The following is a 21,882-nucleotide window of genomic DNA, read 5'->3' as shown; positions in this document are numbered from 1 at the left end:
AACCTGGGGCTATCCAGGATGACAAGTGCAAGGGCATCCATTAAAGCTAGGCTGAGCTCAGGCCCATCCACATCTTCTCCTGAAGCCTGTATCCCTCTCCTAACACCCTGGTGTTCCTCCATCCCATGCTCTCTGATTCATAGCCAGCCAAAGACCCACTTCCTCATCAGAGGGGGCTCAGGGTGTCTCATGGATGAATCAGTGAGTGGAGGAAAGGGATTTAATTACCTGGCCTCAGGAACAAACCCCACCCTGCTCTCAGAGGGCTATGACTGCAGACAAACTGAGCAATCACATCTGAGCCTCAGTTTCCTCATCTGCAGAATGGGGTAGGAATGGGACCCGCTTTGTAGAGGCTGCTCTAGGGAATAAGGGACAGTGCTGGGACACAAGGAGTGATCAGTCTGTGTGAAGCACAGACAGTGCTTGAGCCAGGTCCTGCACATGCACTTCCAGGCACAGGAATTCCTTGCTGGACCTGTGTATTTCAGGAACATTTTTACTCAGAGCCCCACCTGATCGCCTGGCCATGGGTTTCTCCTCCCTGGAAAACCCCTGGCCATTCTCTGCAGTTGGCTCTGGCCCTTCCTCCAGGGGCTGTCCTCTTCTTCAGGCAGCCCTGGGGGCCACACTCCCCCACTCCCAGGTGACATCTGACTGGGAGATCAGCCCTTCCTAATACATCCAAGTGCCATTGGGTTCCATGTAACCAGCACTTCATCATTCCCCTGTTTTCTCACTAATGCAGGCTCCCTGGGTGGATGGTGCCATTTTCCCATTTCACAAGAAAGAGAACTGGGGCCAGGAGAGCTGAAATCACCCAGTCAGGATGGATCTGAGTCCACCGTGGGTCCATCACTAGAGGCATCCCTCCCACATAAAGTCCAACCTGAAGTGCTGAGGAGATCAGGGGCTGAGTGGCCTTAGCCAGCTGGGGTTGAGCGTCCCTTTGCTGGGAGAAGGCATGATAGAGAACAGACTCCCAGACCCTCATCCCAGGGGAGAGGGGCTAGAGCCTGAATGGAGGTGAGAAAGATAACCTCCCAAACATGCCAGCATGTGCTGCATGGCCGCAAATCCCACCCTCCCCAGCTGGTGCCGTGGCTCTCTGGCCGTTGCTAGGCATCTGGAAGGCCCAGGTGGGCCCTACCTGTCATGGAGCAGCCGCGTAGCATGAGGTGGGCATGGGGCCCGAGCAGGAGCAAGGCCGCCTCCGCCTGCCCGCCCTCATCTCGCTTGGCAGCAGCAAGCAGAAGCCATTAGCGCCTGGCAGCCCGTGTCCCATGGCTCTGACAAACGCCTTAAATGTTGTCGCCAAGGCTCCAGCTGTCCTGCCGGCCGCCTTTACTCCTCATAATAACCAAGTGTCGAGGCTGATTGCAGCAGCGGGATGCAGTCAGTATTCAGAGCAGCTTTTACCCTGGGCGTTTCCACCTGGCAGCCAGGCTGTGCCCACCACCCCACCCTCCACCTCCAGGCCTTTGTCTGACTGTCAGCTCTTCCCAAGCCCCCAGTATTGCCCCCAGGGCCTGCCAGGGCCCAGCTTTGTGTCCCAGGTAGTGCCCATGCTGCTGCCACCGAAGCTAGTAGGCAGTGATGAGGTCGGGTCTCAGGCATCCACGTCCAGCAGAATGATGGCCGGAATAGAAAGATCTGGCTCTGATTCCTACTCTTCTGGGTAGCCTCTGCAGGAACCCCCTATTTTGTCTTAGTTTAGGCTCATCTCTCCACCTTGGCACCCTTGTCAGTAGAATGGGAATAGTGATCGAGCTCCGTGGGGCTTAGAGGGATTATGTGTATGAAGCAAGGTGCAAATCATGGTGTCCTTGAGGAAAGAAGCTCAGCCACACTGTGACCACAAACACCCTTGGATGGAGGGAGGCTCAGGAGGAGCAAAGGCTTCATCAGCTGCCCTGGTCTTGACTGTCCTCTCCCCACAGAGAAGCCCACTCATTCCCACCTCCACAACTTGGCCCTGCTCAGGCTCCTCCCTTCTTCCATCCATCTGACCTTGTCTCAAGTTTGGTCAGCTGTTCCCTCTTCCCAGAAGCCCTCCCAACCTGATCTAACTACACTCCTTGCCCACAGGTTTTATGTGACCTTCCAGAATTCTCAGTATTCTTCTCTCATGGTCTACACTCATCTCACACAGCCTTATGAGGTCGAGACTATTAGAAGGCCCATTTTAGAGATGAGGCAACCAAGGTTCAGAGAAGGAGTCAGTCACCATGTCACACACACAGCTCCTGGCTCTGCCCTTTGGGATGTGGTGGCCACTGACCAGGGGAGTAAATGAGGCCCCAGTCTTCCAGGGGCTCTGTCAGAGAAGCAAGCATCTTTACCCTGCCCCCTGGCCTTGCAGGCTTCCTTTCTATGACACCCAGTTATAAGCACCAGAGTTCAAGTGGTTGATTTATGAGGTCTCTGATCACTGGATCATTTGTTTACAGGTTCTCTAACTTTCCCATGATGCTAGAGGGTGATGGGCAGAGAAAGGTAAAGAGTCAGTAGTCTCTGCCTGTTCACCAGACTTCCCTGAGGGATGTAGAGGTGGTGGGGCAGGTGGTGATCATGAGGCAATGTGAGGTGCTAGCAGAGGTGCTCCAGTGGGATGATGGTTACAGTAGTGAAGGTGGTGGTGGAGGTGGTGGTGATGGTGGTGGTGGTGGTGGTGGCGGCGATGGAGGTAATGGTGGAGGTGACAGTGATGGTGTTGGTGCCTATGATGATGGAGGTGAAGGTAGTGATGGTGGTGGTGATTGGTGATGGGAAGAACTTTGGCAGTCATGATGGGAGTGACATTGGTGGTGGTGCCAGCTGATGAGAACATTGGCAGTAGAGATGGGGTAACAGTGGTAGGAGTGATGAAACCATGTTGGCAGTGGTTAAGTGGGGATCAGTGGTGATGATGGAGGTAGCAGTGATGGTGGTGATGGGAGTAACACTCTGGTGGCAGCAGGGGTAATTGTGGTGGTGATGGGAGTGGTAGGGCTGGCAGGCTCCCTGTGGAGCAGACCTCATGGGGCAATCTTCCAGGCAGCCCTGTCCCACATGTAGACTGTGCCCTAGCTGGAGGCAGGATGCAGAGAGGCTTGATTCTCTTTTTCTTTTAACCTCTAGCGAACACAGCCTTCTGGGTAATGAGATGCAAATTGACAGAAAAGACAATGAGCCAGCCTGCGGCCGGTGGGGCAGCTTGTAGAGTCAGGCTGATTGCCTCCGTACCAATTTGCATGGCATTAGCTGTGCATGGCTCCTTCAGCAGGGCTCATGCATTTCATCAGAGGTCACCTGGATGGTTGTGTCCAACAAGAGGTGTTCCAGACCAGGGGCAAAGGCAGGACCACTCTGACTGTGACCTGACTGGGGCTCCAGGATGTGGCTCAGAAGAGTCTGGGCCTATGGGGAAGGCCAGTGGATGGTAGCAGGGTGGGAAGTGGGGAGACTTCATGGTCAGCCAAGACCAGGGACAGGCCAGAGGTCCGGTTCTATTCAGGTCTAGGACATCTGGTTTGGCCAGCACCATGGTTCCATCCAGTGACAAACAGATCTCAGGCAGAAGAAAGGGTTGGCTGACCAGGGATGCCTCAGTACACACCCAGGCTTGGTCCCTAACTGGCACCATCACCTAGGTGGTCCCTCCAGGCCTTGGCTTCCCCACTGTACAGTAAGACCCTCAGCCTCATTGTCTTTACATTGAAAGTGATGATCATCAAGCTTTACCTATGGTGTGCTCAGCACCAGTGGCCAGGGCCAGTTCTCCATGTGAAGGTCACACATTGCAGCCCTCTGAGCATGCCCATCCTGTCACTGTCACCATCACTCAAGGCAACTCCTGGGATCATTACTGGGATGTAACCCCAGGGGACCCTAGGCAGGATAGGACCCATATAGATCCCCAAATCTGGCCCTTTGGGCCACCCTGCCAAGCCCACCTGCCTCTGTCCATGGTTCTGAAAGTCCAGGCCCAACTTTCCCTGGGGTCCCTGCTGCAGGGTGGGCCAGGGGCCCCTTTCCTACTGCCCTGCTCTCTGATCCCTGCAACCTTTCTGACCCAGTGCAACCCAAGATTCCACCGTATACCCTTTTCCAGGACAAAGGACAGTAGGGCAAGAGGCTCTTTCCCTCTGCCCTCCACCCCTAGCCCAGCCAGTGCCCCCTCAGGCATATCCTGGTGCCCCACTGGCCCCACCTCCCTTCTCACTGTCCCACTCTCTCTCCCCCCAAGGTTGGGCCTAATCAGAGCTAATCAGAAAATTATGAGCTGCCTGATTACTGATTAGATTCCTAATGTTAATAGAGTCGAGAAGGGCCCGTTCAGACTGTGTTTTAGGAAAAAGTATAAAAATAACATCATGGGAAGGGAGCATGGTGGCTGGATGGGGGCTTGGGCTCTGCTGTCCTCACAGGCAGGGGCTCAGGCTCCTCTGTTCTTGTTGGTGGCGGGCGCTCAGGCTCAGTTTTTACATGGAAATACATTTCATAACAGAGAGGTCTCCTCGCACCCCTTAATTCTGCCAGTGAAGCTGCTAGCCCATGAAACTACCTCTACCATAGAGGCCTCTACCAAGTTCTGTGTTCAGGACAGTGGGACTGAATTACAGTGGAAAGATAGGTGGTATATAAAGAAGAACTTATGGACGGCACAATGCATGAGAGCAGGGCCACATCTGTACTGCCCGCTGACCTAGCCTAGCACAGGTAGGTGCTTAATAAACAATTATTGACATGAAAGAGAGAAGGTGCACAGTAGGTGCTTAATAAACATTTATTGACATGAAAGAGGGAAGGTCATACCAACCTCTTCCCACTGGAACCACTACCCTCCCATGTCCTGTCCCTGAGCCATGGTGGGGCATAAAGACATCTAAGAAGGCTTCCTGGAGGAGGGTGTTGGAACATGTCAGGAGAATGCACTGTTCTGGGGCCAGAGCAGGGGGACCAACTCCTGACTGATGTGGCCAGATGAGCGGCCCGTCACCACCACCACCCAGCCTCTCACTCTGGCCAGGCCTCAGTGGCTTTTGTTTCCAAACCATGCCATCACAGACTTGGGATGGGACTGGTGGATGACATTCTCACGAGTTCCAGAGTGAGGCCAGGGTCCCGGAAAGCAGACATCTTCAGTTCATACCCCTGAGGCAACCCCTTGACCCCTCTACACAGAGTGCCCAGTGGGGCTTGTACTCAGCCTCATTCTGCCCATGCCTTTACCTCTACCCCATCTGGAATCCCTGTGCTCTGTCATCAATGCTGCTTCTAGACCAGGCTAGACCTGGTCTCTGCTCCCCACCCCAGGGAAATCCATGGCCTCTAAGCCAGCAGGTCTCTTAAGGGCACCTCCTGATCTACCCCTAACCCCACTGACCTAGGTGGAAGCCTGCCCCCAGCACTGGGACCACACACATCCATGACTCATGTCCCTGCCCTTAAGAGACCACATATGGGGGGAGGGGTGGGCATCAGACAAAAGAGTGATGGCAGTACCACAGGGAATTCTGGAAACCAGCCTGTCAGGAGCACCAGGCTGCCTGGAGGAGGTGAATGAGCAGTGACCCCTAAAGGATGAGGAGCAGCAGGTGAAGGAGACAGGGAGGGAAGGGCAGTCCAGGCCTAGGGTACAACACAAACGAGGGTAGGGAACCTAAGTGTGGCAAGAGAGCAGAGCTCAAGGTCATTGTGGTGGGAGAGTGACAAGGTTGGCAAGGCCAGGCCACACAAGTCCCTGTAAAGGGTGACAACAGGAAGGGCAGGGGACAATGGGACTTTGTGGGAGGCCTGAAGTTGTGGGAGCCTGCGGAGGATTAGCTTATGCTAAGCAGCTTGGGTAAGAGTCTGAAATTGGATTGGAGGTGGTTCTGGAAAGGTCTGGTCAGAAGAAAAGGGAGGTGATGGGAGTAGGGGGCTTTGGAGAGGAGCAGCTTCCAACGGATGGCCTGGGGGAAGTGATGGCCCAGCTTGGGTAGAGTTGGTTGAGTAGGACATGCAAATGGGCCCTCGACTCCTCCCTGAGACGGAGTTGGGCTAGAGGCCAGGCAGGATGCAGGGGGGCCAGTGGACAAAGGCGATGCTGAGGGAAGGGAAAGTCCACTGGCATTAGCTTCAAATGAAGTCAGGTCAAGCCAAGGTCAGAAGGCCCAAGAGAGAATCCAAGTTGTGGTGGAGCAGTCGGGAGGTCCCTGTGATGAGCTGAGGGAAGAGGCAATGTCGGAATTGGGGCTGTATCTCTGATACCCAGAGTGAGTCTGCATCCTGCTCAGAGTCCTGCTCTCTGTCCATACCTCGTTCTCCATCCCCATCCCCAAGGCCCTGGGAGGGTCCAGGCAGGATTCTGGTCCCCATTATACAGGTGAGAAACAGGTCCTAAGAGATGAAGGTTATGATTCCCAAATAATGCACTGGGCCAGCCACCAAGCCTTAGGAGCTCCAGCCTCCCAGCTTCTGTAGCAGGGCCATTGTTACACCCAGGCATGCACACAACACCCATGCCCATACATGCTTGTCTCCAGAACATGGCCTGATGAGGGAAATGAGTCAGCGACATGTCCTGTGGTGCACATTGATAAATGACATGTCTCCCATCTCCTCTAACGGAGAGTAGCCAACAGCCCTGGGCCTGACATCCTCACCTGGTGCTCTCTGCAAGTGTTTTTAAAGGCATTAAAAAAAAAAAAACAAAAACAAATGTTGGCGAATTGCACTGGACCATCATTCAGAGGGAGGAAACCTGACAAAACTGGAAAATTTATGAGAAATTCTACCTGGCTCACCAGGGACTGATCCACCTGTGGAGATGTGCAGGTTTCATGCTGGAGGCTAAGGGGGTGCCAGCTAGGTTGGTGGATTCTCACCCATGTGAGCCCCGTGAGGTATTGTGCTGAGTGGGTCAGTACCTTGGAAGGAGCCCCTTCAGCTTTGGAGTCCACATGGCCCAGCCCTCAGCATGAGCTCCTCGGGGGCAAGGTGCTTGCCCATGACTAGGCTCTGGGGCCACAGCCCAAATTCTGACCTGTGCGTTGGGTCTCTCGGCTTATTCCTCATCAGGGAAACTCTCACAGGTGCCTGTCAGGGAACCCAAGAGCAGCAGCAGTGACTGGGCAGGGCAGGGCCCCAAGAGCCAGGCCCATCCGATTACCCTCAGCACAAGGCTGTCCAGGGTCACATTCGTCCCCTCCTGAAGCAGCCCACCACCAGAGCCGAAATTTCCTGAGGGTGGGCTTCATCCCCAGTTCCTGACAGCTGCTCTGTAAATTCAAGCTGGCCCCTGTTAGTGTTCTGTCCAGCCACAGAGGCCCCTTTCCCTGTTCACAGTGGACACATTTGGATCCTGCCGTGTGATCCATTGGACCCAACTCCTTCTATACTGACTATAGTTCCCTTAAAAGGCTAAAGCAGTGAAGCCAGCAGAATTTATGTCCTCACCAAAGTGCCACATCACCTCCTTTCCTTCCTACTCTTCCTACATGGCCTCTTACTCCTGATGTTAAAATGTCCAGTTTAGGGAGCACCTGGGTGGCTCAGTCAGTTAAGCATCCAACTCTTGATTTCAGCTCAGGTTGTGATCTCATGGTCGTGAGATTGAGCCCCGTGTCAGGCTCCACGCTGAGCATGGGGCCTGCTTGGGATTTTCTCTCTCCCTCTCTCTCTGCCCGTCTCCTGCCTCAAAATAAATAAGTAAACATTTTTTTAATGTCCGGTTTTTAAAAATCCTCCCAGGCAAAATGCAACACAGCAACCTTCCCTGGGTACCCAGGATGTCCCAGAAAATCTTATCTGGTCTGAAATTCAGGCCTCTGGGACACCAAGTTCCCCAACCCCATCTCCGTTTTTAGCACAAGCCACCCTCACTTCTTCCTGTTTTTCCTGGGAAATTAAAACACAAGCTGCCCTTGCAGGCAGGACCAAGGAGGCATGGGAATCGATAACCAAGCCCAAGATGCCCAGAGAGAGCAAGCAAGCCCAGGCCTGGGGGTGGAGAGGTGGGTGCCCCTCCACAGGGGAACCACACAACTTGAATGAGTTTTTTCCTGGTACATGTATTCTGACCTTTTTTTTTTTTTTTTTTTAAGAAAAAAAATCCATTTTACTAATTTTTTTATCAACTCATGGGGGACGTGTGCAGCTGGTGAGGGAAAAGGTCAGGGGGCCCGTTGGCTGCCAACAACAGCGCAGGCCTCACCTGACGGCTTTCCCCTGAGGCGCCCTTCGCTTGGAGGAGTGTTTGTCATTTTCCCTGCAGCTTTGGTTGCTGGAGTTTTGGTCTGAGGTTTGAGTGTTTGTTTGTTTTTCATTATTTTGGTGGTTGTTTTTTATCTTTCAGCTGTAAGTCTGGTTAATACAGAAAAGGTAGGTCAGATGTGTCATGGGAGAGGGGCCAGGTGTGTCCAGTGTGGACAGATGCAGGAGAGACAGAAGGAGGGACTTGGGAGGGAAGGGGTAGAGAGGATGGGAAGTCAAGGCCAAGTGTGGTCCTGCCCAGGGATCACTAGTGTCAGCGGTACACTTGACAGGAAGGCAACTGCTTCCAATCAACTGCTGTCTGTTAAGTCATGGACCCTGGGCAGCCTGCTCTGCCCAGGCTGGTGTGCTTCTCTCCACCCCTCAGAACCCAGAAAAATGGGGGATCAGAACAGAACCTGCCCTTGGAATGTCGTGGTGAGTGAGGCTGTGTCTATAAAGCCCTGAGCACATCACGTGCTGCATATGGTGGCAGTCAAAGAGTCATTGAGGCAGCCGTCACTCAGGCAGCAGGCACTGTCCGTCCACATGTGCGCCTCCCCTAAGCCACAAGTTGTGCAAGGATGGGGCCAGGTTGGGGTCTCCTGGTTCCTGACTGTGGATGTGCCCACTTGGAGCAGATGGTAGACAGAAGGACAAAGGCCCACTCAGGCCAAGGTAGCAGGAAGGAAGAGACCCACAGGGCCATGAACCCCAACCCCACCTGCACATCTACCCCTATTGTCAGCCCTGGGGCTCAGGCTCCTCCTTGCTAGGCTGCATCTTGCTTCATTATTATGCAGATATTTTAATTACGCAGATATGTTTTTAGACAGTTTTAAATATGTATATTATTTACTCATTAGACCATAACAGCTCTGGAAATTGGAAATCTGTATTTAGTATCTATCAGTGCACAATACAGAGCTAATACAGGGCCCACAGGCAGGGAGGGAAGCAGGGTGGCAGAGGTGGCAGTGCTGGGCTGAGCAGGGGCTGTTGGACACCCTGGTCCTTACGCCCTCCCGGGGTCTGGGTCCAGCGACTCCAAGGTTGGAGGGTGGGCTCAAAGCAGCATCTGGGAGGCCAGTTACTGATCCACTCTCCTGAAGAAAGGACAAAGGAATCACTCTTGGAGGCGAGGGGGCGGGGGGAACAGCCCAAGCAGCAGCCTTCATGTGGCCAGGCCTGGTCCTTCCCTGAGGTTCTCACTGTCCAATGCTGCTTATAGACGTGGGTTGATGCCCCCTCTACCACTTCCCCACCAGGGGTCTGGGGTAGTGGCACTAATGCTCTGAGCCTCAGTGCCCTCACCTGTAAAAGGCAGGGGAACAGAAGAATCCACCTCTCCGGTGTCTTGCCAGGGATGGAATGGGGAGGGTGAAGAAGAGGCCCAGTTTTCCACCTGTCATTGGATTAACTGCACAGTCAGTGAAGCCCTGGCCCAAGGTAGGTGCCAGGGGTCATGTCTAGTGTCATCTATCACCATTACCTTCTTTGCAACCCTCTGGCAGTGTTTCCAAGGCATCTACTTGGTGCTAGGACTTTGCTGCCCCCAGCCTCCATCTCAAAGCCCCCCCCACCCCCAACCATCACAGCTTCTGCCGGGCTCAGCCCTCAGTGGTCCAGATCTCAATATCCCACTCCCCATGGGTTCAGGGCCTTTTATCCTAAGCCTCTCGTATCCTCTTGGAAGAGGGAGTAGCTCTAACTAATTAAGACCAAACACCTCATACAACCTTTCCCTCTGGGCTGCATGAAACAAATCCTGTTTGATAGGCAGTGGCTCCCCAGACCCTTTCAGGCTAGGCCAACACTGGGGTGAGAGGAATGCCCTGGAGAAGCAGGGCGGGGGGGGGGGGGGGCACACCCAAATTGGGGGAGGAGTGGGCCCTCAAAGAGGAGAGAGAAGCCTGAGGCCCCAGCCCTGTCTCACCCAAGCCCCGCCCCTCCCAGCATGCAGTGAGGCTGGACCCTCCAGCTGTTGGCCTCAGAGGAGCACCCACCATGACTCCAGGCCCTTCATCTGTGGCCATTGGCTCTGCGGCAATGTAAAGATGTTTAACTTAGTGAAATTTGAAGGTGTCTCCTCAGGCGAGCTTTGTCCCCAGCCAGGCACGCCACCAGTCCTCCTCTTTTTTGCCTTTTCCTGTAAGAATAGTTTCCAGAGCTGAGAGAAATTGATTGTTAAGTGAAACTCTCTGCTAATTGCCTCTGAAATGCCTGCTGTTATTGTGATGGACTTGGCCGTGAGCAGCCCTGCTCAGCAGTCCCACCATGGTTCCATCCAACGCCTTGGCCATGATGGGGACATCTCGGGCCAGGCAAGCCACCATCAGCAACTTTGCAGCAGCATTACCCTGATAGGCAGCCCTAACCCTCCACAATGTGATGAGGAAAAGTGGCTCAGAGAGGTTGAATCACACATGTGGGGTCACACAGCTGTCTGGCAGAGCCAGGCTCAAGCCCAGGTCTCTAGCCAAGTTCAGAGATACTCTGGTCTTGAGTTAGCAGACGTTCATTGTGCACCTACTGTGTGCAAGGGGACAGGTTATTGTAAACTTAACAGCTGCCAGATGCAGCCCTCACCAAGCTCGGAACTCAAGGAAGAAAGCAGATGAGATGTGATGGGGACAGATGGGGGCTTGGCAGGGGTCAAGGAATGGTTAGGAGAATGAGGCCTAAACTAACACCTCAATGGTGAGGGTGTGAACCCCCTGAGGAGTCTGCGTGATGATGCACAAGGTGGAATTAGAATGTGCAAGGGCCTAATAGCAGAAGACCAAAGGCTGTGGGTGGCTGAGGGATGAGAATGGAGCATATCTCCCCCAGACAGGCAGTAGCCTGGACGTGGGACCAATCTGTGGGCCCACTTCTGCCCCTGCCCTGCAGGGATCTTGGTAGTTCTGTCTTTACCTCTGGGCCTCAGTTTCCTTCCCCACCCTGCCTACTCAGAGCCTTTTGTCATAAGGACCCAGGAGAGGTGGGAAGGATGCACTAGGAGAATGAACCTTAGGACAGGGTGGGGCTGGGCTGCAGGTACATCTCCCAGACAGCCTTGAGCTGGGCTGACTCCTGTGGGCTCTGTGGAGATGGGAGCACGAGGCTCTGAGTGACTGACAGGGGAGGGGAGTCCAGGGACTGGGTGAAGGCAAAAGGAGACTTCCAGGAGAGGTGACACAGTCTGATAGGGCTGATGGAGATGATGTAGAGCATGTCTCACACAATAAGAGTGGATAACAGAGGAAGATCCAGAGGTGGGCAAGAGCCTTGCGTGCTTGGAGCCAGCAAGAGAAACCTCCCAGGGGACTTGACCCTCTGGGCAGCTTCTAGGGGTTGGAGCAAGGGGGCTGCCAAGAACCTACCCACCCTCTGAGTGGGTACAGTTCCCGCCTCCAATTTACAGACAAGAAATCGAGGGCCAGCGGGGAAGCCACTTATGCAAGGAAGCCGGGATTTGAACCTCTGCCAGGGCTCCAAGGCTCTGGGAGTCAGGTTCTGATGGCTGCTTGGAGCCCCGCAGGCATGCCAGTGGGTGGGCCCAGCCCTCTTCCCTCTCCCCTCTCCCCTCTCCCCCCAGACCTGATGGGACCTCCAGCAGCCAGAGCTAGTCCAACACCCCCCCCCCGCCCCCATCCTCCCCCCATCCATCCTTCCCCCCCACTCCCCACCCCCCACCCCCCCCCCCCGCCCTCTGCTGCCTCAGCCCTTCCTACTGAGCCACCAGGCCTGTGTGTTTAGCAGTTTCCACACGTCCAGCGCCCGGGGATGGACTGATTGATCTGTAACACCGAAAAAATAATAATGGCTTGATCGTTACCAAGGATTAAAAGTAATCCTTTCGCCGTGGCTATTGCAACTCCGTTATTCACGAGTCAGCGGGCTGACCTGGGCCTTCGAGCCTATGGGACTCCATGGATTCAAGGAAGCTAGGGGCTAGGCAACCCCCCCACCCTGGGTCTCCCTCACCAGGCCCCCCTCACCTTGGCTGCTCAGCTAGGGAGCCAGAGGGCCTGCAGCCCCCATGTTCCTCTGGCCTGTGAAGCCCAGGGACAGAGCTGAGCCCTGAGAGGGTAAAGGAGCTGGCACCCCTGGCCAGCAGGGAAGGTGGCTGCAGGAGAGGACAGCCCCTCAAGGCTGTGGCCCAGTTGGAGACTTCAACTGGTGCAGTTTGGTGTTTGTAGCCCCGTCAACCCTGTGGCTTTTCTGAGGCAAGAGTCCTGATCCTGGTTATTCCCATACCCTGCGCTCGCTTCATCCCCCATGAAGGGCAGTGGCCTCAGTGGAGCCCTTCACTCTAAGAAAGGTCTGGGGTCCCTGGGAAGGTCACAGGCCACAGGGTAAGGAAAAGGGCCATGAAGTGATTGCCCAAGGCTCACCCCTCAAGGTGTGGCCCCAGGGGCCGTCCCTAGGCCTCATACCCTCTCGTCCAGGCCAGGTGCTAAGCTTACACCCTAGTAGATGCTCAGTTAACAGTAATAACAAGTGTTGTGTCATGTGTGTCACACAGTAATGTCCTCTACAAAAGAACATGGCAGGATTGTGAATCAGGGGCCTCACCCATCCTGGGAGTTGGGGTCAGGGTAGAGGCGTTTGTTGTTTAGGCTGAGAAGAGGCCCCAGGATGGAAGTGAGCGCAAGTGCACCCCTCAGGAAAGCAAGAAAGACTTGCCTTTTATATGCAGAGCCATGGGAAGCTGCTAAAGTGCTTCAGGGCAGGAGGTAGCCTCAGGATGAGATCCACATTTGGAGAATAGATGACAAAGGGCGAGAGAGGACACAAGAGCCTGAGGGAGGGACAGAGCCTGGGCTGGAGATGAACAGTAGGCGGTTTGAGTGATAGCACAGATGAGATATAGGCGGCAGGGATTCCAAGACGGATGGGCTCATTCCAAGAGGAGATGGTATGAGCTTAGTGGGCCTGAGGGTCACCCTAGGAAGGTGTCCAGGACCTTAGAGGGGGTCAGGATTGGAAGCAAGATATGGAAGGTATCTAGGAGTAGAGACCTGTGGTCCCTGAAGCTGGGTGAGGAGGGTAGGGGCCCCCCAAGCAGGCACCGCAAAGCAGGTGGGCAGAGGATGGAGCCTACAAAGAAGACAGGTTGGGTAGCAAGAAAGGGGATCAGAGTCCAGGAAGGGCTCAGCATTATAAAGTGAGGGGGTTTGACTTCAAGAGGGACTTCCCTACCCTGTCCCCAAGACCCCCAGCCTAATAGTCTTCCCAGCATCCAGTGCTCTTGGCTGGAGGAAGAGGGGGAGCTAGGCCCAGTGGGAGTAAGGATGGCGTTGGTCAGCCCAGCCTGCCAGAAGAGGCATCCTGCCCCAGACAACAGAGGCCACAGCTCTGCAGGCCATACCCCACCACCACAACTGTTACCTGCTGGGAGGGAGGAAAACTGGGCTCCCGGGTCCTGATCCCCATTTCCCCATCATGAGCAGCTGACAGGCTTTGTTAGAATCTCCCCCACTGAGGTCCACGTGCCACACCAGGCCTGGACCAATGGACAGGGGGTATGTGTCCTAAATACCAAGAGACCAGGGCCTTCTGAGTAAGCGCTGGAGGCCAGGAGGCAGGACCCCACTGCTCCACCCATAGGATGGAATGGGGCAGGGATGGAAAAGCACAGCCCCTACTCTACAAGAGTTGCCCTGCTCCTCACTGGGCATCGTGGAATGTACCTTCAGACGTTGGTCATGGGCTGGGTAACACAAACGTGGCTGAGGGGCGCCTGGGTGGTTCGGTTGGTTAACAGTCGACTTCAGCTCAGGTCACAAACTCATAGTTCGTGAGTTCAAGCCCCAGCATCAGGCTCTGTGCTGACAGCTCAGAGCCTGGAGCCTCTTCGGTTTCTGTGTCTTCCTCTCTCTCTGCCCCTCCCCCGCTCACACTCTCTCTGTCTCTCTCTCAAAAATAAACATTTTCAGGGGCACCTGAGTGGCTCAGTCAGTTAAGCATCGACTTTGGCTCAGGTCACGATCTCACTGTTTGTGAGTTTGAGCCCTGCATCAGGCTCTGTGCTGACAGATCAGAGCCTGGAACCTGCTTTGGATTCTGTGTCTCCCTCTCTCTCTGCCCCTCCCCCACTCATGCTCTATCTCTCTGTGTCTCAAAAATAAATTAACATTAAAAAATTTTTTTAATAAATAACAACCATTTTTTTAACTAAAAAGAAAAAACAAGACAAACGTGGTTGTGAAGGCCAAACTCAGAGCCCCAGCCTGACCCAGACTATGTGACCTTGGAAAGGTTTCTCATTGTCTCCCTGCCCAGGTATCCTCATCTGAGGAAGACATGAGCAGTGACAGGTACACATGCTGTGTCACCAGCCTGGTGGCAGGCTTGGTATGCAGTAAGTGACCAGTTCACTGTAAGTCGTCAGTATGATTAACAGGACTTCACTGCACTCAGCTCCGCAGGAGGCCCCAGAGGGCCATCTTCAGGAGCTCCAAGAGTTCCTGGAGGGACAGAATCCATGGAGGTGCAAAATAAGAATCTCTGGGCAGCCAGGGTTCAAGCCCTGAGGGTGGCAGAGTACCAATGCCTCTTTCAGGAAGCCCTCCATGACATCCCGAATTCCCACAGCACTAAGCTTCCTAGAAGCACTTCAGCTACTCCTGCTCTGGTTCTACCCAGTTTTGTGCCTGTTTCCTCCTCTAAATTGTGAGACGACAGGGCTGGCTGGCCTGCCACATCTCCACACATCAGCATGGTCTGGTGCCAGGCGTGGTTGGTAACAGGGTGTGGGATAGAAGGACACAGAGCTGTGCTCACAGGCACAGGGGCCATGATGGAGGAGAGTGCAGGAATCAGCCCCAAAGGGTGGGCCAGGCTTGTGTGGAGAGAAGGCTTGGAGAGCCTTGCTGGGAAGGGGCTCAAGAAACCAGGACAGGGACAGTGGTAGGGGGCCTGGGTGGGCAGAGGTGTGCTAGGGGTACCTCCTGTTGGGCCCTGAGCAAGCTGGGGACAATGACACATCGGCAAGGCACTCTGTCACTTGTGGCAGTTCACCCTTGACTAGGGAGGGCCTCCTCTTGGCACTGGAGTGACACTGGTTTGTTGGAGGTAGAGTGGCAGTGGGGCTTGACTCCAGGGCCTGAGGCCTACTACATCCCAGGGGTCCCCCTGCCATCGTGTGGGCAGGAGATGTGGCTGGGCTAAAGTACAGGGAGTCTCATGGAGATGTCACAGGGAGATACCACTCAGGTCACTGTGCAGGCTTCACCTGTCCTATGTGAACCCAGCTGTGGGTGGGGGAAGGGCCCCCTTCTCAGCAAGCTGAAGAAGGTCTGGGGCCAAGGAATCTCTGAGGGTCTGGAAGGATGGGACAAGGGAGTCCGTGAGCCAGCCTGGACCCAGGGAATACTAGGGATGGAGAAGGCTTGGGCTGGGCATGAGTCTTCCTCAGCCTCTGACCTCCCTGTGCTCTGTTCCTCAGAGATTGGCCGACGCTGCAGAGAACTTCCAGAAAGCCCACCGCTGGCAGGACAACATCAAGGTAAGAACTGCAGTGCCCTCCCCAGCCCCTATAACCTGCCCACCTCCAGCAAGGACAGATGTGAATATGGGGGAGGGGGCGCTGCCCAGAAACACTGGAGGGGCACTGAGAGCTCTGTGGAGTAGAGCCTGGAACCTTTGTCCAGCATTCAGCAAACATTTGAGGCTCCCCTTGGTGCTGGGAGAGAGGGTGCAGCTATGAACCTGTCACTCCACCCCAGAGGAGCTATGGAGTCCCCCGGCGGGCAGACATGCTGCTCTAAAGTGATGCTCCCCAAAGTTGGTGTTAACCTTGGTGGTTAAGGATGTGCCTAGACTCTGGAGAGACCCTAGGGCAAAGAAGTCCCTTGACTCCAGGACTTTTTAGACTTTAATACGCTGACTTGGAAGAGTCACTGTGGGAAGGGGACAGAGTTCCCTGTCTTCCAGGAGGCCATGAGCCTAGGTTAGGGGACTAGGCTGTCACAGCCACAAAAGCCCCTTCTTCCACCAGGAGAGCTCAGAAGGAGCCCAGGTGCCGAGGGAGTAGAGGGGTGAGAAGCTGGTGATAGGTCTCTTCTTGAGGGTGGAAGGGCCCAGAATGTGGAGGAGAGAAGGGAAGCCTCACTGCCCCCCAGTTTCAAACCCAGGTAACCCTCACAAATTCAGGCAGCTGTGTGTGATTTGGACTGAGGCTGGATATACCGGCACCATTACTGTGAAGCCAGCATCTCAGAGGGTCACAGTAAGCCAGAAGGTAGACTGAGGCAGGGTTCCTCCCAAACTCAGGGAACCTCCCATGCCAGGGATGATGGAACGCTCAGGGACCAAGCCAGTTGGTGGTGCTCATGTGTCCTCCACATCTGCTCAGGCCTCTGAGCCATGCCTCCTGATGGTCTCTGCTAAACACCGGAAGAGGCACCAAGAGCTGCCTGCTGGGACCCAGGGACCAATAAGGGGCAGGTAGGCCCTTGCCACTGCAGCTCTGGGCCTGGCACTTCTGGGGGACAGGTGGATTATTATCCCTACTTAAACTGATGAGACCACTGAGGCACAGGGTGGTTAGACCGGCCTGACATACCTGTTGATGGCAGAGATTCACAGCTGGGCTGCCAGATACCAGGGGGTTCATGCCTATGATCCAGGCCCCCTCAACCTGTCTGTCCTCCTCCCTGGTCCCCATCTCTCCAGGCCACCCTGAGCCCTGCCCTGCCTTGCCCACACCATGGCATTCTTCCTTTGCTGCCTGGTGGGTATTGGCTGCTACCCTTAGGGAGCTCATGTGGGGTTGGAAGTAACAGATGATTTTTTACAGTGAACACATAAATGAGCTGATGACTCCTTGGACTGATCCCACCACCCCAGGAGCTTAGGACTGGCCCTTCTCTCCCTCCCTTTCCAACACCACCACCCATCACCGGGTCCCCGTGCCACCTCAGCCCCTTGATCAGAAATATACATGGTGGTAGCCACTGGCACCTACCACTCAGACCATGCCCCCGCCTGCAAACAGCCCCCACTCTGGTAACTCCTCTGCAGGACCCAGCCCTAAGCCTGTGCTCAGGGTCCCAGGATCTGACTGTTCCTGTCCCCTTGTCATCCTCATTCATCACCCAACTCCTCCTATGCCCCAGCCACACTGAACACCTCACTCCAGACCCATTCCCAATCTCTCCCCAATGCCTTCTGTTCCTCCTAGAGGCCCGGCTTGTCTGTTCCTTCTTAGTGAGGCCTCCCCCATGCCCCGGCCATCAGCTCCTCCACTTTCTGGGTATCCAGGACCCTCGGCTCTTGCTCCGGCTCTTTGCTTCTGACATACCTGCATCCTCCCTCCCCACCCAGGACTATATGCAGAGCAGACAGGACTGGGAGTGAAGGAAGAGGGAATGATAGAATGAAAAGACCCACCCTCAGCCTGGTTTTCTCTCCCTCCCAGTCCAGGCCCCAAACAAGAAGACAAAGAGGCTGCCTCAGCCCCAAACCTATTTTTTTCCTGACTCTGCAAAAGACCCCAAATTTCCAAGGATCATCCTGCCAGACTCCTGACCTCTGATTTGCAGCTACTCCCAGAGGCAGGAACAGCTTATCCCAAGCCAGAGTGGGCACCACAGGGGCCTGCCAAGAAGGAAGGCCAAGGTCTCAGGGGCATCCAGAGGGTGCTGAGACCAGTGCTGCTTAAGACACTGAGTACCTGTGGGACCCAGCAAGGGTTTGCCCCTCTCTGGGCTCCAGTATCCCCGTCTGGCAAAGGACTAGCTGGTCTTTGGTGCTGCCTGCTGGCCCAGGCACGGTGTGTGAAAGGGGAGGTCCACACGTCAGGCCATAGAGATGCCAAGTTGGTGACAGTGTGGGTGCATCTCTGGCCCTGGGTGCTCTTGTCCTAGTATGAGGCAGAAGTGAGCTCTGGCCAGCCCCCTCCCCTCAGCTTGACCTGGAATGCCCCCAGCTGTGGGTGACCACAGGGCCAGCTGGTGTTTACCACCACCTCCCCCTCAGTCCGTCAGTCTGCCTGTCTGTCTATATCTTGAGCAGGGTGAAGCTGTAATCACCCCCTGCTTCCCAGCTGCTGGGTCAGGGCCCTGTTCTTCACCAGAAGCATTGCACTTGCCCCAGCTGCCAGGACGAAAGGCATAAGTGCTAATGGTGGGCCCATTAGCTGGCACACCAGCCATGCCTGCCTGGGCTGCCAGTGAGAGCTGGCAGCAGCTGCAGGTGGGGACTGTCCATGCCAGGGGGGCACAGGGACTTGAGGCTGGGAAAGGGATGGTGTTTTTGTCCCTTGCAGGCACACCACCCGCCCTTGAAACCATGTCCTTCCCAGTGACCTTCAGAAGGTACAGACAAAGAGCCATATTCCTCCCAGCACTCTAGGAGAGCCACAACCCCAGTGTCAAACCCAGGCCCTTTACATACGCCCGGCCGTCTCCCTGTAACACCCTCTCCTCCTCCTTCAAAAGAGCAATGCCTCTCCCTCTCCAGTTAACTCCCTTGGGCTCCTCTTTCTGGTCTCTAAGCCTAGGATTGGCACCCGCTGCCCCAGGCCAGTATCCCAGTGGGCTCATCTGTCTGCCCCACTCAAGGCTCCTCTAGGCCAGAAGCAGCTGGACCTGATTCAGTGTTGCCCACCAGCTGTCCATGTACCCAGTCGAGTGCCCTGTGGACAAGTTGGCCAAGAGCAGCTAGGCCTCAGTCTTCTTACCTCTGAGATGGGGAGAATGGCACCCGGCAGTTCTGGGCATAGAGAAGGTGCTTGGCACATGGAATCCACTTCACGATCAGTAGGACGTGGCCCTCCCTGTGTCAACAGCACACAGTAGGTCTATATGCAGACCTCTGAGAAATGGACAGTGGTATAGCCACATCTGTATACACACACCATCTACACCAGCCCAGGGACTTGGGGGATCCTGGGGTCTGCAAGGTCAGAGCTGGGGTAAGAGAGTGAGGGAGCCGTGTCTGGATGTGAAGGCCCCCAGTTCCCCTCTTAGTCTCAGGCCATGACCCCACATACTGGCTGCAGCAGAGGCAGGGAACCTGTAGCCACAGCCCTTGGACCCCAGGAAAACCATGGTCCTTGTTAGCAGGCAGCACCTCCCATGACCCTGCAGACAGACAGCAGGTGCTCTGGTGCCTATAACACTTAGGGTAGATGAAGATGGTCTGCCTGCTGGACACCATGCCTGGCACCACCACCACACTGTGCCAGCATTATCTGCCATCTAAACCGCCACCAGGGAGGAGCTGGGCCAGGGCATGGGTGGAAGAGGCAGGAGATGCCATTGGCCCCAATGCCAACATTGGGACCTGTGGGAGGACAGAGTCCTGCCCTGGGAGTCTAATGGAGGAAGCAGTCCTACCCTGGGGAGTCTGGGAGTGGCAGACACAGCTCTACCCTGGGGGGTCTGATGGGAGAGGTAGCTCTGTCTGGGAACCTAAAAGGAAGACTGTGAAGGCTGGGCCAGGCCAGAGGAGCCGGCTGGACAGGACAGGTGGCCTCCCCAGCCTGAAGTCTGCCCCAGCCATCAGGCCTGCTGCCTGCCTCTCTGCCAAGCCGGCGACAGACGGCTCTCTCAGAAAACAGTCCTTTTGGCTGAGCTGAGCTGGCAATGAGCCAGGGCAGGAAGGCCAAGCATCCTCACTGTATCCCATGGTACCAAACGACACCAACTGCTATTCCCCATGCTCGCTTCCTCACCCTGTTTCCCACCTGCCAGCACCCCTCGTGTTCTCTCTTGGGCTCAGCTCCAGCTAAGGAAAGTGTATGTGTCATCTATACAAGGGCCAGGTGGGCCCCTAGCCCCACCTTCATGTGTCATCTGTGTACAGAAATCCACACGGAAGAGAAATGTGAGTTCAGAAGGGGTGATTCCCTCCACCCCCTGCCCAGTTTGAGCAAAATGGCCCCTAAAATACCAGGTAATAGAAAGGGGTGTTGGGTATAAACCCCAGACATTAGGGATGCCCATTTCTCCACAAACAGAGGGTTTCTTCCACATTCAGGCCCCTCCCAGGGCTGTGGAGTTGCAAACCTAAGGGCCGCCCATGCACAGGGTTGGCCCTAATGCCCGGGGAGGCCCTGCTCCCTGTCCTAGTTCCCTCAGAGGGGGCATCATCATCATCCCGACTTTATATAGTGGGAAATCAAGACCCTGAAGCAAAGCCTCACTGAGGCTGCAGGATTTAACAGGCACCCGTGCCTCGCTGATGAGATGGCGGTGACTCCCGGGGGTAGTTATGGAGCTGCTGGGGATTTTGAGGCTTCAGGCTTAGTCTTTTTTTTTTTTTTTAATTTTTTTGTGTTTATTTATTTCTGAGACAGAGAGAGACAGAGCATGAGCAGGGGAGGGGCAGAGAGGGAGACACAGAATCAGAAGCAGGCTCCAGGCTCCGAGCTGTCAGCACAGAGCCTGACGCAGGGCTTGAACTCACGAACCGTGAGATCATGACCTGAGCCGAAGTCGGTCGCTCAACAGACTGAGCCACCCAGGTGCCCCAGGCTTAGTCTTCACTCACTGTTCTGGATCCCAGAGCTCACATGTTCAGGTCAGGATTTGAGGCCAGGACCCTTTGCCAAGGCCCCTGCGTGTAATCACTAGGTACCACCTCCTCGTGGTCTTACCAAGGCAGGGCAGTAATGGTGGACACCAGGGCATTGTGCAGGCCAAAGCAGACACAGAGGCCTTTCCAGGGACCCTCCCACCCCAACCCTGATGGCCACACCCCCAGCTCCACATCACATCAAGCATAGAGACCACAGCTGTGTCTACAATGTATTTTCACACATGTGACCTTGCCCGCCACCACCCCATGCCAATGCTACTCTCTCCCAAGGAAGGGGCATGGCCTGGCCTCTCAAGGTGGGAGACGTAGGGAGGGGTCCTGCCTCCTGGGGGACAAGGGCCACATACAGATTCCTGAGCCTTGCGCATGGTCCGCAGGGGACCGGAACCCTCCTGAATGACACGTTCCCCCTGTGTCACTGATGCCACCAACATCTGATTCTCTGCTGAGACCATGAAACAGCAGGACAAAAAGACAAAGGGAGCCATTGGAGCAACTGGAAGGGTGGCCCAGGGGTGGCCCAGGTGCAGGCAGGAGCCAGCCCGGCCTGTGAGAGGAGCACAGGTCTCCTGGGGGCCCCAGAGTTGCCGGCCCCTGCCCATGCCCTCTCCCGTCCTTGCTGGAGGTTTGCTTAAAAAGTTGGTGAGTGAAGCCCCATGTTCTAATCTGCAGTCCTCCCACCGCGCCCGCCTGTTTTCATTACGGAGGGAAAGAGCATCAGAGCCGTGTTTATAACCCCCTTTTAGATAACAAATCACATTTTCTTTTTGCCAGCGAGTGTGTTGAATTGATATTTTTTCCCCTCGGTTTAATGGGTTTGTGTGTTCAGGAATGATCTTCATCAACCGAAACTCCTTATTGTGTTTGATGTAATGTCAGCTTTCATTATGTGCTTCGGTCGGAGCCAGGCGCAAGGAAAGGCCGAGCACCCTGGAGCCTGGGCCCCGGCCCTCACCCCCACCCCGGGCCCACCTGGGCTCCGGTCTTCCTGGACTGGTGGGTGGGTGGGTGTGGGAAGGGCTGGAGATGCAACAGGAAGGCAGGTTGGAGCCTGGGTGCGAAGCCTTTCTTACCCCTGCCGTGTCCTCATCTGTATGTTGGGGGGTCACAAGCCCCACATTACCGTATGTG

At 55.3% G+C, this 21,882-nt stretch overlaps 1 protein-coding gene across 5 annotated transcripts in view; it reads left to right on the top strand.

The window, feature by feature from the left end:
- CACNA2D2 (calcium voltage-gated channel auxiliary subunit alpha2delta 2) overlaps positions 1–21,882 on the top strand; it is a 142,119-nt gene that overhangs the window by 95,642 nt on the left and 24,595 nt on the right. For all 5 annotated transcript variants that reach the window (XM_042979023.1, XM_042979022.1, XM_042979021.1 and 2 more), the window contains exon 4: positions 15,653–15,712. In XM_042979023.1, coding sequence (XP_042834957.1) covers positions 15,653–15,712 — 60 coding nt within the window. The remainder of the gene's footprint in view (positions 1–15,652; positions 15,713–21,882) is intronic.

The sequence above is a fragment of the Panthera tigris genome, chromosome A2, assembly GCF_018350195.1.
Source record: "Panthera tigris isolate Pti1 chromosome A2, P.tigris_Pti1_mat1.1, whole genome shotgun sequence".
Lineage (NCBI taxonomy): Eukaryota > Metazoa > Chordata > Mammalia > Carnivora > Felidae > Panthera > Panthera tigris.
Note: the sequence above shows the minus strand (reverse complement) of the source record. Positions and strands in the feature narration are given on the sequence as shown.